At 39.8% G+C, this 13,260-nt stretch overlaps 1 protein-coding gene across 1 annotated transcript; it reads right to left on the bottom strand.

Moving 5' to 3' along the window:
* Positions 1 to 983: 983 nt before the first annotated feature.
* Positions 984 to 9,506, bottom strand: LOC122974167 (equilibrative nucleoside transporter 2-like). Its single transcript, XM_044342124.1, has 13 exons — positions 9,313 to 9,506; positions 7,886 to 7,935; positions 7,709 to 7,790; positions 7,393 to 7,544; positions 6,308 to 6,447; positions 6,000 to 6,146; positions 5,267 to 5,364; positions 4,738 to 4,789; positions 4,516 to 4,616; positions 3,551 to 3,659; positions 2,385 to 2,470; positions 1,788 to 1,984; positions 984 to 1,471 (listed from the first exon to the last, which is right to left on the bottom strand). The coding sequence occupies exons 2-13, from the start codon at positions 7,912 to 7,914 to the stop codon at positions 1,360 to 1,362; spliced, it is 1,305 nt and encodes a 434-aa protein (XP_044198059.1). The 5' UTR covers positions 7,915 to 7,935; positions 9,313 to 9,506; the 3' UTR covers positions 984 to 1,359.
* Between the last annotated feature and the right edge of the window lie 3,754 nt (positions 9,507 to 13,260).

The raw sequence follows: 13,260 nt of genomic DNA, 5'->3' as shown, positions 1-13,260 counted from the left end.
AAAAATCTTCAATAATAAAAAATGTCTTTAAGACATTCAAGTATAGAAAATAACCTGCAGAATGATATAAAACACAACAAAAAACCCGAGTAGAAAAGCAAAATAATTCAGAACATCAAAAGACAAACTGTAACTTCATGTTTAAGAAAGTTTGTTTAAACATACAACCTTTTTTAAATAGAGTTACGTTATTGCTTAAAATGAGAGAACCTGTATTTTCATTCAGTAGCATCTTCACGTAAAACTGGAGAATGTTTTTGGCTGCATTGATCATTTATGATTGACAGAAAAATACGTTATGAGTTGATTTTCAGCAGTAGAGTTAAACAGTAAATAAACGAGACACGATTGTTGTACAAATTATGTGTCAAAAATACTTTTTCTGGCTTCTGTACATTCATGTATAGTTACTTTTTCATCTGTTCTGAATATCATCATATATATAAATATACAGCAACATCAGGAGGAAAGAAGCTCGAAAAATACCAACAGCTGAAAGAGGAGCTAGAAAAGATGTGAGGAGTAAAGGCAACAGCGGTGATCAGATCAACACCCCAACACTTGACGTGGACCTTGTTGACCTGGGCGAGTTTCACTCATACTGAGGTAGGCCAGCAGCATCAAGGACCTTGCCTGAGGGTCCACACTGGATATGTGTAACCACTGAGCTATCCAGCTGCTATATAATGGGAGCACTGGGGGCTGTGACCCACAAACTGGGAGAGTGGCTCCAGCAGATTCCAGGTACAACATCTGAGGTCTCAGTCCAGAAGAGCGCAGTCCCAGGAACAGCTAAGATACTGAGCAGAACCCTCAAACCCCCAGCAGGCCTCTGGTAGAGACACACCACCACCGCCCCCATGGGAGGTGCCAGAACCTTTTATTAAATTGAATTACTATTTAATATTTTTATTTATTTAATACTATTTATTCATATGTGGCATTCATTTTTATTCTCCTGTTTTATGTATTTTAGTTCTATCCTATCCTATTCCTATTGAAATGTGTTTTTATAAAGTCTCTTTAAGTTTGATGTAAAGCACTTTGAGTTGACTTGTTGAAATAAACTTCACCTCATCTTATCAGTACAAATAGATTTTCAAATACATAAACTGTGAGTATGGATTTCCATGTAGATTTTACATAACTAGTAATGGGACTAAAAGTGGGAAATATGTAAACAAACTTATAATCATTTCTCAAAGTGCTTTAATTTGTGACCTATATTTTACTTCTGACCGGATGAAACTTCACCGTTCGTTCTTCACCTTGTTTGATTCCAACCAAATTTCCCAATGAGGGGTCAATAAAGTTTTACATGGTCATATGTGTCCCTGTAGGCTGCAGCCTGTTAGTCATCTAAACCAGTGTTCCCAGCAGGAAGGAGAACGACGCTCCCACTGCCAGACCCAGAACCAGGAAGAAGGTCATCAGAGAGCCGGCCGTCTCGCAGTCCTTCAAACGCACCAACCTGACGGACACACACAGATACAACACATCCATAAGTTTAGAGCTGCAACAATCAACATGAAATTAAGCTTATTATTTTTTTTATTATTTTTGTTTCTTTAGTCTCTGACAATAAACTGAATATCTTTGGGTTGTGGACTGTTGGTAAGAACAAAACAACATCTGAAGACGTCGCCTTGGGCTTTGGGAGACATTGATCAACATGATCAACAATTTTTGGACATTTTACAGACCAAACAACATATCGATTAATTGATTTGGCTTTACATCTACAGCAGGACTGCAGCAAAAACACAAAAAAACAACAACAAACTTACTGTGGAGCGTAGGACATGCAGAGGCTCGCCAAGTATCCGTTGGAGAAGGAGAACAGGGCCATGACGGTGACGAAGGCGCAGTCGTGACTGAGGACGACGGTGAGCTTGGAGTTCTGGACGTTACATATCATGAGCAGAGGGATGAAGACCAGACGAGACAATACGGCAGCAGGAAACAGAGGGCTCTCCTTCGACGGCTGAACAAAACATCCACAGAGACGTTGTTGAGTTATTGTTGTTGCTGCTTTAGTTTGGTTGATTGACAACATAATGTAACATTTTTATAAGATACATATAGCATATCGAGATGATTAAGTCCTGGAAGCGTACTCAATTTATGAAATTCTGTGAACATAGTGCTATATAATTTATTAGAAAATAACCAATTATAATATATGTTAGTTACAGACTACTTGACTGAGACTGAGAAAGAAATCTTAAGATGACATTTGTCTATGATTTTTTATATTTTACAGATAAACATATAAATCGGTCACTCAAAAATAATCAGTGGACTAATCTCCTTCAGGAAGGAAGGAAGTCTTGTGTTTAAGTGTTTTAATGTGTATCTTTCTAGAGGAAAAGCTGCAGACTCACCCATTGGACGATCGACGGGGCGCTGCGGCCGAGGAAGTCCATGACATTGAAAACAATGAAGCAGCAAACGCAGGTGAAAACTTTATCTGTGAGAGACGGAGAGCAGGAATGACTGACTGCAGAATACAAAGTACACAACAATAACAACAACAACAACAACAACAACAACATTACTGCTGTTACTTTCTCTTTTTCTTTGACATATGGGGCTTTTCATCCAAACAGTCTCAAAACTAAAGTGCAGCAGCTGGAGAGACGTGTCGGTGTCTGTGTTTGATTGACAGCAGCTGGAGAGACGTGTCGGTGTCTGTGTTTGATTGACAGCAGCTGGAGAGACGTGTCGGTGTCTGTGTTTGATTGACAGCAACAGGAGGGGTGTGTCGGTGTCTGTGTTTGATTGACAGCAGCTGGAGGGGTGTGTTGGTGTCTGTGTTTGATTGACAGCAGCTGGCAGGCAGCCGGCGTTACACCGTATGAATGGAGACAAAGTAAACAAACTGCTTATTTTTTGAAGAGCAACGACCAAACCAGCATCTAACAGGTGCTAAATGACATTTGCAATGTTTTCATGCTGTTTAATGTGCTGCAGCTGAGCAGCTAATTAGCTATCTAACCTGCTATCTGACGTTAGCGGTGCACTTTTCCCCGGTGAATATTTGTTTGGTGGCTCGTTCAACAAGGTGCAGGAAGACGTGTGTTCATGTTCGTAAGTTAGATAAGAAGGAGACTTTAGCAGGAAAGCTAATGTGGGTTGTTGTTCAGAGTCTGTGGCTCTTGTGTTGTGTAGCAGGATGCAATCAGGCTCAGTGTGACCGTCTGTTCAGCCGATGATGGAACGACATGTTTTATGCAAAGATTTGATTTGCTGTATCAAAATAAGGATTCCAGCTGCATAAGTGGGGAACTAACGGTATTTAATCGGACCAGTATAAAACTAGGGGGCGCCATCATGAAACCAAAGAATTAATATAAATTTCTTCCTTTGGGTTTCTGATATTTTTCTCTCACAGAACGACTGATTTACAGAGCAGATATGTTGCTGTGGCAGACATTTTTCTTTTTTTACATGTGATGAAACAACACTAGAGCTGACTGATACTGGTTGGTGGCTGCTTTCTGTTAATGTCAGTGTTAATGTCCTTTAGGATGTTGATGTGGTGTCTCACCCCAGGCAGCGTTGTCCTTGTAAACAGTCCTCACGCGGACTGTGATGACAGGAAACACCGCCAGGGTGACAGCGAACACACACGTCACACACAGAGCCATCAGCCAGATCTGGGGGACACACAGGAAGATGTTTTATCTTTGAAAAAGGACACATCTGGAGTCGGGAACAACCTGAGGATTATTAAAACCTGCAACATCAGACATCCTGCACATACTGTGACTTATTTCCACCAAATGTTTCAGTCTAGACAACAAGAAGAGCATGTTGGACAACGCAGTTTACTCAGATAGATCAAAAAGAAATGGTGAATTAGTAAGATGTGAAAACAAGGACTGTAAACTCAACAGTTCTAATATTCCATTAACAAATAAAAACTATTAACAAGCAAATATATCAAACATTCTCTGATTCCAGGTTCTTAAATGTGAAGATTTTATTCTTTTTTCTGTTAAATTTGTTTGTTTTGGACTGTTTTCAGACAAAAAAGGACATTTGAAGATGTCAAGTTAATTAATCAAAAATCTAAATCATATCCAGAGCTGCGACAATTAGTTGATTAATTGATTAGTTAATGGATCAAAAGTGCCAAATATTAGCTTCAGCTTCTCAAACGTAACGATTTTATGTTTTTCTTTGTCATAAACGTACATGCATATCATAAAGATAAATAGATATCATAAACAGAATATCTTTGGGGGGAGGTGGACAAAAGAAGACGACGATAGACGTCACCTTTGACTCTCAATTAATCATGAAAAATCCTTGTCAGATTAATTGATAATGAAAGTAATCATTGGTTGCTCTCCTAACTTTCCACATCAGCTGGAACAGACTCGCTCCAACCTTTCACCAAACTCAAATCTTTACTATTATCAGTACAAAAATGTTCTGACGTTCTGTGTCTTTTGAACAACCTGGACGAATGTTTTGAGAGTAAAAAAACAGATGAAGATGTGTTTTTACCTTTTTGAAGACGGCGAAGACAGACGAGCGTTCCTGACTCTCCTCTGGATCACTGACAGTCATCCCGTTGGCCTCCATGTCTTTGTTCAAACCATTTTTCTCTTAATATGGAAAAAAAAATAACCGGTCAGTGACTTTATCTGAGATCTTTACCTCATTTCACCCATAACTAAAGATCAAAGCAGGTCGTGATGATGATGGACGAGACTTAAAGACACCAACCTGTACTGACGACCTGATTCTGACTTCTGTTCAGATAAAAATGAGCAAATTCCTGCAGAGGAGAGTCGACACTGTTAGAAGATCATAATCTGAAGGTCTGAAAGATGATATTCTACAAGCTCAAGAGATTTGATCATCTTGCAGGACTTTGGGGCTCCGTAGCTTCTGAAAGGTGTATGTGAGTGTGTGTGAGAGTGTGTGAGTGTGTGAGTGTGTGTGTGTGTGAGTGTGTGTGAGAGTGTGAGTGTGTGTGAGTGTGTCTGAGTGTGTATGTGAGTGTGTGAGTGTGTGTGAGTGTGTGAGTGTGTCTGAGTGTGTATGTGAGTGTGTGAGTGTGTGTGAGTGTGTGAGTGTGCGTGTGAGTGTGTGAGTGTGTGAGTGTGTGTGAGTGTGTGTGAGTGTGTGTCTGAGAGTGTGTGAGTGTGTGAGTGTGTGAGTGTGTGTGAGTGTGTGAGTGTGTGAGTGTGTGTGAGTGTGTGAGTGTGTGTGAGTGTGTGTGTGTGTGTGTGTGAGTGTGAGGACTCCTCACCAGGTGCGGCAGCAGCAGGTAACAGAACAGAGTCACCAGCGTGGCCACACATGGAGTGATGAAGTATCCCAACGGAGACGATTTTTCATCTGCGTTACCTGCAGAGGAACAGAAATCAGAGTCATCGACACCCAAAGGACCAGCAGTCCTCTGCTTACTCGCTTGTCATGGAGCTTTCAACAATATCACATGATCCTCATCAGTAGCTGTCATGAAACTGTAGATGTTCAAGCTTTCCATTATTCTCAGAACTTTTACAAGTTCTTGTCCACGTTGGCTTAAAAAGTTGAGCTTTTAGTTAGTTAGCAAACCTCAAAAGCTGCAGAAGAAACAAGTAAGTGGACCCTAAATTGAGATTGTTTCAAAGTTTGAGTTATTTTAGAATTACATCCTCTGGTGACCAACATACATGCTCAGCAGGATATTTTACAGTTGTAAATATAATGTTAATGTTTGTATTTTTACAGACGTACTGTATAAAATAATATGAATTAGAGCTGAAATGATTTGTAGATTAATCGATTAGTTTGTTTCACTAATTTTTCAAGCAGAAACACTAAATATTCTTCGGTTTCAGCCTCTCAACTGTTAGAATTTGCCGTTTTTCTTCATCATATGTGACCGTAAATTAAAAATCTTTAGGTTTAGATTTCACATCAGACCAAACAAGCAAATTAAAAACATTAAAAACAACCATTTTATATATATACTATAGACTAGAAAAGAATCTCACCAGTGGATTTACTGAGGAGGGAGCAGAGCATCGCCAGAGCAGCGAAGGTCCCGGCCAGACCCTGACCGCTCATGAACAGAGTGCTGTAACGAGAAGGAAACAGGCCGACCATGCCGAACAGACTGCCCTGCAGCACCGCACTGAACGCTGCGCACACACACACACACACACACACACACACACACACACACACACACACACACACACACACACACACAGTATTAGTAGTAGTTGTAGTACAGTAGCTGAATGGCAGCAGAAACACGAGTACTCAAAGTACTTTGGTGGAAGTTTATGTGTAAACTCACTGTTGATGAACCAGATGGTTGCCATAGTGACAGAGAAGAAGGTGTCCGGCTGCATGGGGACCTGGACCAGAGCAGCCGTGAGGGTGAATAAGAGGAATATGGCGATGAGGCTGAAGGCCACACGGAGGCGCTCTTTCACCCTGCAGAGAGAGAGAGAGGGGGAAAATAATAACCTTACTGTTCACATTTTCATTTTTCTTCTCCTAAACCTCTCTTTTTTTTTACTTTTTGAGATTTTTTTTTATTTTTACAAGTGTTCTCAGTCAGATACAACAAACTAACTTAACGTCACAAACTTGTCTTAAATTTCTGGTTTCAGCCTGATGAATTTCTGACATCCCTGAGATATTTGATCATTAGCATCATCGACGGCGAACATACATCTATTAGCATGCTACAGCTAAGTTACAGGTGGAACTCGTGACTAGAATTATTGTTCTGCACCAAGCAGCAACCTCCGGGGCTGTAAAATGAAGCCAAAAACTGCAGTTCCTTGAATGACCACTTGAGGCTCCAAAAGCGAGTCAATCCCCATAGACCCCCATGTTAAAATGCCCAACTTTACAGCAGAAATAAACATGTTTACAGCCTGGTACAAACAACGGTTTTGGTCTCTGTAGCTAATTTCCTCTTTCATGACAACTGTACGGGGGGTGAATTTTTTTATAACTCACCCGTTTAAGTTTTATTAAGCCGTAAAGTTCTGCATAATAAAGGACATGGCTGCTTTGAGTGACAGGTCCGCCAGCCGCTAGGTGGCTTGTTTCAGCCATTCGGCCCCGCCTCTTTGCCTATTTTTGATTGGCTGGGAGTTAGGCAGCGCCACGCACTGCCAAGATGGCGACAGCTGGAGCGGCTCACTTTGAGCTTCAAAACCGCTCTTCAGAAACCAACGGGTGACGTCACGGTAACTACGTCCATATTTTTATACAGTCTATGTTCTGCACGTTGGAGTAAATGGATTATTAAACTATTTTGACAGTAACTGTTTGGGTCAGGGAGCGTACTGAACGGTTCGGGATGAATATATACGAACCGTTACACCCAGAGTTCCCAGTGTGTCCCAGTCAGTGTCATTAACTCACCACTGATACACGAAAGAGTTGAGCAGGGTGAACAGCAGCAGGGGCAGCTGGGAAAGCAACGCCATCCAGCTGTCATAATTGTAGTCTTTAGTCGGAACACTTGATGTGCCATTAGCGGTGATGTTAGGTAGTGTGAGGCGCTCGTTGAAATACTTTAAGAAGAAGGAAAAAAAGAAGAAGAATCAGTGAACAGCTTCACATTAAATTAATAACTTTATACCTTTTTTTTAACAGTTTGTATTCTTTAATCTACTTTAAAGCCAAATGCTTCCTTAAATGATCAGCATTATGAAGACGAAGGTGTGAGAGTGAAAACCTGAGACGCCGTTATGAAGAAGTTCCAGGGCAGCAGAGTCCCCAGACCGAGCACGAAGATGATGGCGCCTACGGCCTGACCCCTGCAGACAGAAAACACTTTGATGATCAGAGCCGAGTTTAAAAACCATCATTTTCTTCAAAATGTTCTTTATTATCACTTTAATACAAAACTCACCGGTCAACAGGTGTGTTTTTGCTCAACATCCTGCAGCTTCTGTCACGTTTCTGCACAAAGACAATGACGTCAGTGTCAGCCTGCTAATGCGTGTTAATAACACATGTAAAATTACTCAAGTAGATTTAAAATCCACATTATTCTCCACTTATTTTGGTAAAGAGGACGTGTCGTGCACATGTCCAGCTCTATGTTTACCGTGATCACCATCTTAATTTAGTGTGTCAGCAAAGCTAATGTTCGCTAATTAGCACCAAACACAAAGTGATGCTGAGACTGATGGGAATGTTATTACAGGTCAGACCCGCTGATGTCAATGATGGAAGTTTAAGAAAAATATAAGACATGTGTTCAACATGTTTGTTAGGCTTTAAAATCTACAAAGTGCAATTCTGTGAAAAACACTGAATGTAAAAATGAGATTAAACATGTATTTGTATTCAAGTTTGACCTCTTTTAGGTCAATAAATAAATCAATAAAGGGGTAAAATAAATAAAATATTACAATTCCAAATAACTGAAAACATCTTAGAGCAAGTGGAGTTGTCCAGTTGTTAAAGAATTGCAGATGTTCATATTTTATAACTTAATTTTTACTACTCAGTGTCCATTTTGGCTTAAAAGTTCAGGTTCAAAATCCAGAAACTAGAAAACAATCTACACAGCAGCTACTGAATGTACATCTGTATTCCTCTTAATCACAGAGATTAAAGCAAGAAAAGAGTCTGAAAAGTTGTCCAGTAGGAAAAGTTTACAATTTTATTAAATTAAATACTATATGAATTTACTGCTCTATGTCCACAATCAGCCAGCTCAAAGTTATGAATATAGTAGGCTAATACAGTAGGCTGTGTAGAGTGACTACGTGACTTCATCACCACTATTTTCATCGTTGCTAAGTATTTTCATTTGATTACGGGATTCCTCAGAAAAAAAGTGTGAGCGGTTGTGACTCAGGTTGTGTCATCAGACTCTCTACACGTGGCGCCTCACACACACACACACACACACCTCTACATCCTGCCTACATCCTTCAGGTGATATTTAACATATAAGAATCTGTTTATTTAACATAAGCCAGTAACTTGTTTCTGTTTGAACAGAAGCTGAATCCTCTGAGCAGCTTTTAAACTATATAACGTCTCTGTCAACAAAATGAAAGTAAACTGACAGCACGTTTATTTCAACATGTGTCCCGGTTTGTTTTTTTCTTTTAGGATATTAAACTCAACATGTTGAGTTGTGAGAATCTAACAGTCTGTCCGTTTATTGCTTTTATTTTGATTCAATTCAATTATCGGACAAGTTTAAGTATTTAACGCGCCTTCCGTTTAGCGCCTAAAATAAAAACCATGTGTTGAACTGCCAAAACACTAAAATCACTAAAAGCAGGAAACAGTCATAAACACAAGGTGGAAAGAACTCACCTGAGAGTCGGAGCGGGTATTTGTCCCGGGTCGGACCGGTATGGACCGTCTGTCTGTCTGGACCAGTGCTGTTTGAATGAATCAAAGAGGCATATACGGCGGGATGACGCATATGCCCGCCTTCTACCGGTAAGTAATTTTAGAGGAAGTAAGGGAGCGATTAGATGCGATTCCCGCCAACATGACCCAAATTAGGCGGTACGGTATTCAACCGCAGGGTCGAGCGGAGGTGTGGGGGGTTTATGGGCGTATTTATTTGTGTTCTAGGATATAAGATCAGAAAATAACGTTTCATTGATCTGATTCAACGGTTTTCTCACTCTCTAGCTCCCTCGACCACAGCTGTTCTCTCTCTCTCTCTCTCTCTTTCTTTTACACCTGGCATTAACATCTGTCTCAGGTGATCCGATCACAAGTGGACAGCTGTAAATACAGGTGTAAACGCACCCAAGATGCATTGAGGACGGATTGAGATCCAATCACTCAGACCACATTGGGAGGTGGTTTGGACCACACGTGGCCACATTATTTCAGTAGTGTAAACGCAATGCATCCTGGGCCACATTGAAGGACCACCTACTCAACTGACGTCCTCTATTTTCCAGCTGACTAGACGCAGGACCCTCCGTCCGAAGTTGTTCAACTTGTCTGATGAGGATAAATAAATTATTTCGTGTTTCATGTGGATTAAAAACATAATCCACCTCCCGTTTCTTCCTGTTTTTCTCGTTCCTCTAAGCGGTTTCCCTCCTCAAAACCACAGTTAGAATAGAAAACAAACCATTAACTTTTCGCTTGTCTGTCTAAAAACAGATTTCAGAAGCTAAACGTTGCTGGATAGTTTCCTCTGTCCTGTCAAGTTGATAACTACAGTTTTTAGTTTTACTGCGTTGCTAAACATAATGAACTCAGGATTTATCAGGACGCTGCTTTACTCCAAACAGTTTGACTGTATGAACCTGGACTGTGTGTTTAACAGCTGATCTGTTGGACGTGTAGAAGAACACAGAACATTCATTAACATCAGATCCTGTCAGCGTGTCGGAGATTTAAATAATCAATGAAGTTATGCTGATGTATCTTATGCTTAAATACGCACAGTGTCTCTGAATGGAGAGATGCATCTCTCTCTCTCTCTCTCTCTCTCTCTCTCTCTCTCTCTCTCTCTCTCTCTCTCTCTCTCTCTCTCTCTCTCTCTCTCTCTCCCGACGCGGGATATTTATTTACATCCTGAATATTTATCCTGTTATCAAACAAGTTGAACACAGCAGACAAATAACGAACGAATTAGGTCTTTGAAAACAGAAATGATGTCCGTGTTTATTTGCATATAGAGCGGGGAAGTGAGATCCGATCACAAGTGGTCACTCAGGACGCACGTGGAGACGCGTGTTAATAGCAGGTGTAAACAGGAGGACCTTTTTCTCTCGTCTTTTTTTAAAATGAGTCGACAGCAAAGTCTAACTTTACTTTTATCAAGCGAAGAGAAATGTCCTCCCCTCATCCTAGTAAAGTCTCTGTCCTCCCTCACGGCAGAGTTTACTACTCTGATCAGTCTGATCTCCAGCTGTGATTGGCCACCGCAGCCTTCAGCCGCAGTGACGTCGGGTTTCTCTAAACGTTGACTCTGGCTCAACTTTCCGTCCACAGTCCGGTGCGGCGGCTGGCGTTTTCGCCGCACCGCCTGATTTACTGTGAATGCAGCCTTACGACAGTACGATGTGGTTTTCTTCAAGCTTCAAGACAAAATGTAAAAGAAACTCATCATAAAAAAGACATTTAAATACTATTAAATAGTTATTTAACTCGTACATACTGTTGATATTCTGACGCAGGGCCGGTCCAAACCTTTATGGAGCCCTATGCAGAATTTAATGTGGGGGCCCCCCACCGCCTCACCGCTACCAATACTATTGACTATTATCAATACTTGATCATTCACACACCTACTGTAAATCTAACACAGACGCTGTCAATTCTATTAGTTGTGTTGTTTACATCATTAATCATCATTAATGTCAGCCTGGCATGTTTTTACCTTTCTATGATTTTTAGTCTTAAAATGTAGCGAACTCACAAGAGTGATCTGGTGTTAATTTACACTTTAACATTCAAAGTGATGCAGCACTAAGCTGCATACTGAACTGAAAGGTAACAAAATAAATAAAGCAGCTGTATATAAGTTGACCACTTTAATGGCTTTTGGTATTTAAAAAATTGCAACATAGAAATGTGCAGAACAACAAGCGACTACAATTAAAATCTAAAACTTAGATTAACAGTAATGTTTCTTTCTTATATAAAAAAAATGTGAAAAACAGACAATATAAGTTGAATTAGATAAAGACTTCATGAACAGAGGAACCTGTAACAAGATAACAATAATGGATCAAGAATAAAATATGAAGCTGAATAATTATTTATGCAAACTATGTACAAAAGGTTCAGAATTCAGACATTTTTATCTGTTTCCTGGCTTTTAATATATCACAAAAACAACAACAACAACAACAAAAAACATTTCAAGCACTCTTGGGGGCCCTCTGGTGGCCACAGGGGCCCTAAGCAGGCTCTTTAGGTGCTTTTTCCAACACTTTTGGAAGCAGTAAAATGATTTTACATCTCTTTTATGCACTTTTTTTCTAACATATTTGTCTCCTCTTTTGGAATAAACTCTCTAAATACATGTAAGTTCTTGTGATTTCACAACTTTCCCAACACTAGATGGCCTCACACTCTGCCAACTTCACATCTGTAACATCTGAGAGTAGAAAACAACAGAACACATCATCATTACATCCATCTGTCTAAAGCAGCAGCTGTTAGTTAAACGTGTTAATAGAAGGTGAAAAAGCAGAAAAACACAAAGGAAAACAAGAAAAAGGGAAGTTGCTCAACCTTTGAGTGAAAGACTGAAGAATAAAGAGGAAACATTAACTCCATTTTCTATGAAAAAAGTAGATTTTAACTGTTAAAATGCACTCAGATCAGATGAACACTGTGTTAAAAGGTGAGTGAGTGATGAGCATGAAGGATTGATGAGTCAAGCTGCAGGACTGCAGGCTGGTTAGTCCTGTTCTGCATGTTTGCACAGTGTCATGCGTTTGGTAACAATATTCAAATTTTTCTTTGTTTCATTTAAATTCTAACTAAAGACAGTCACTCTGAGTTTACTTTAGTTTACAAATCTCATGTCTCAGCACAAAGAAGCATTTTTGAAAGCTAAAGAGGCGGACTGTGTTTTTATTTCTTTATGATTTATATGTTTAATATCATGTTTTGTCCGGCCGACACCAAATACACAGCTGCACAAAGAGAGAGAACAAAACAGTCTGTCATGAACCATATTGTGCCATAGAAGGAACAATAAAATATTAAATTACATATCAAACAAATGTGTCCTCTGTCAATAAAAATCCAAAGTAGTATCACTTTATAAAGGTTTTATAGTTACATTAATGATTCATAAATGATTTACTAATGTTTTATAGATGAGTTATAGGACATTAACAAGAACGACTGTTGGGTTGTTTGTCTACACTCTTCCAAATTTATTTCAGCAGGGATAGATCCCTCAAAAACATCATCGGACCACTTCTGGAAAAAAGCTGCGCAGAAAATCTATTTATCGACAACTGACTCACATATCTGCCGGCAAAAAACCACACCAACATTTACCTACTGATACCAAACACAGTTGAGGGATTATAACTGATTTATGAAGGCAAGGCGAGTTTTATTTATATATGATACAGTGTGTGTGTGTGTGTGTGTGTGTGTGTGTGTGTGTGTGTGCCAGGTATTCCAGGTTTACACATGTCAACATGTCATGTTGTGCCTCGCCTCCTTTAACATAAATCATTAATTTCAGGGTGAAGACTTGGTTTCAAGTTAGGGTTAGTTTATGGTTATATTAAGGTTAGTTTGGGGACATGTTAAGGTTAGGTA

Source organism: Thunnus albacares, chromosome 3, assembly GCF_914725855.1.
Source record: "Thunnus albacares chromosome 3, fThuAlb1.1, whole genome shotgun sequence".
NCBI classification, from domain to species: domain Eukaryota; kingdom Metazoa; phylum Chordata; class Actinopteri; order Scombriformes; family Scombridae; genus Thunnus; species Thunnus albacares.
The sequence above is the reverse complement of the archived record's forward strand: the minus strand, read 5'-3'. Positions and strand labels throughout refer to the sequence as shown.

What these genes read in the sequence shown, in the direction of transcription:
- LOC122974167 (XM_044342124.1), bottom strand. Translation starts at nt 7,914, where the DNA reads ATGTTGAGCAAAAACACACCTGTTGACCG. An exon ending in TCTTCATAACGGCGTCTCAG is followed by an intron (nt 7,545 to 7,708) that starts GTTTTCACTCTC and finishes TTCTTCTTAAAG; the next exon opens with TATTTCAACGAGCGCCTCAC. An exon ending in AACTCTTTCGTGTATCAGTG is followed by an intron (nt 6,448 to 7,392) that starts GTGAGTTAATGA and finishes CTCTCTCTGCAG; the next exon opens with GGTGAAAGAGCGCCTCCGTG.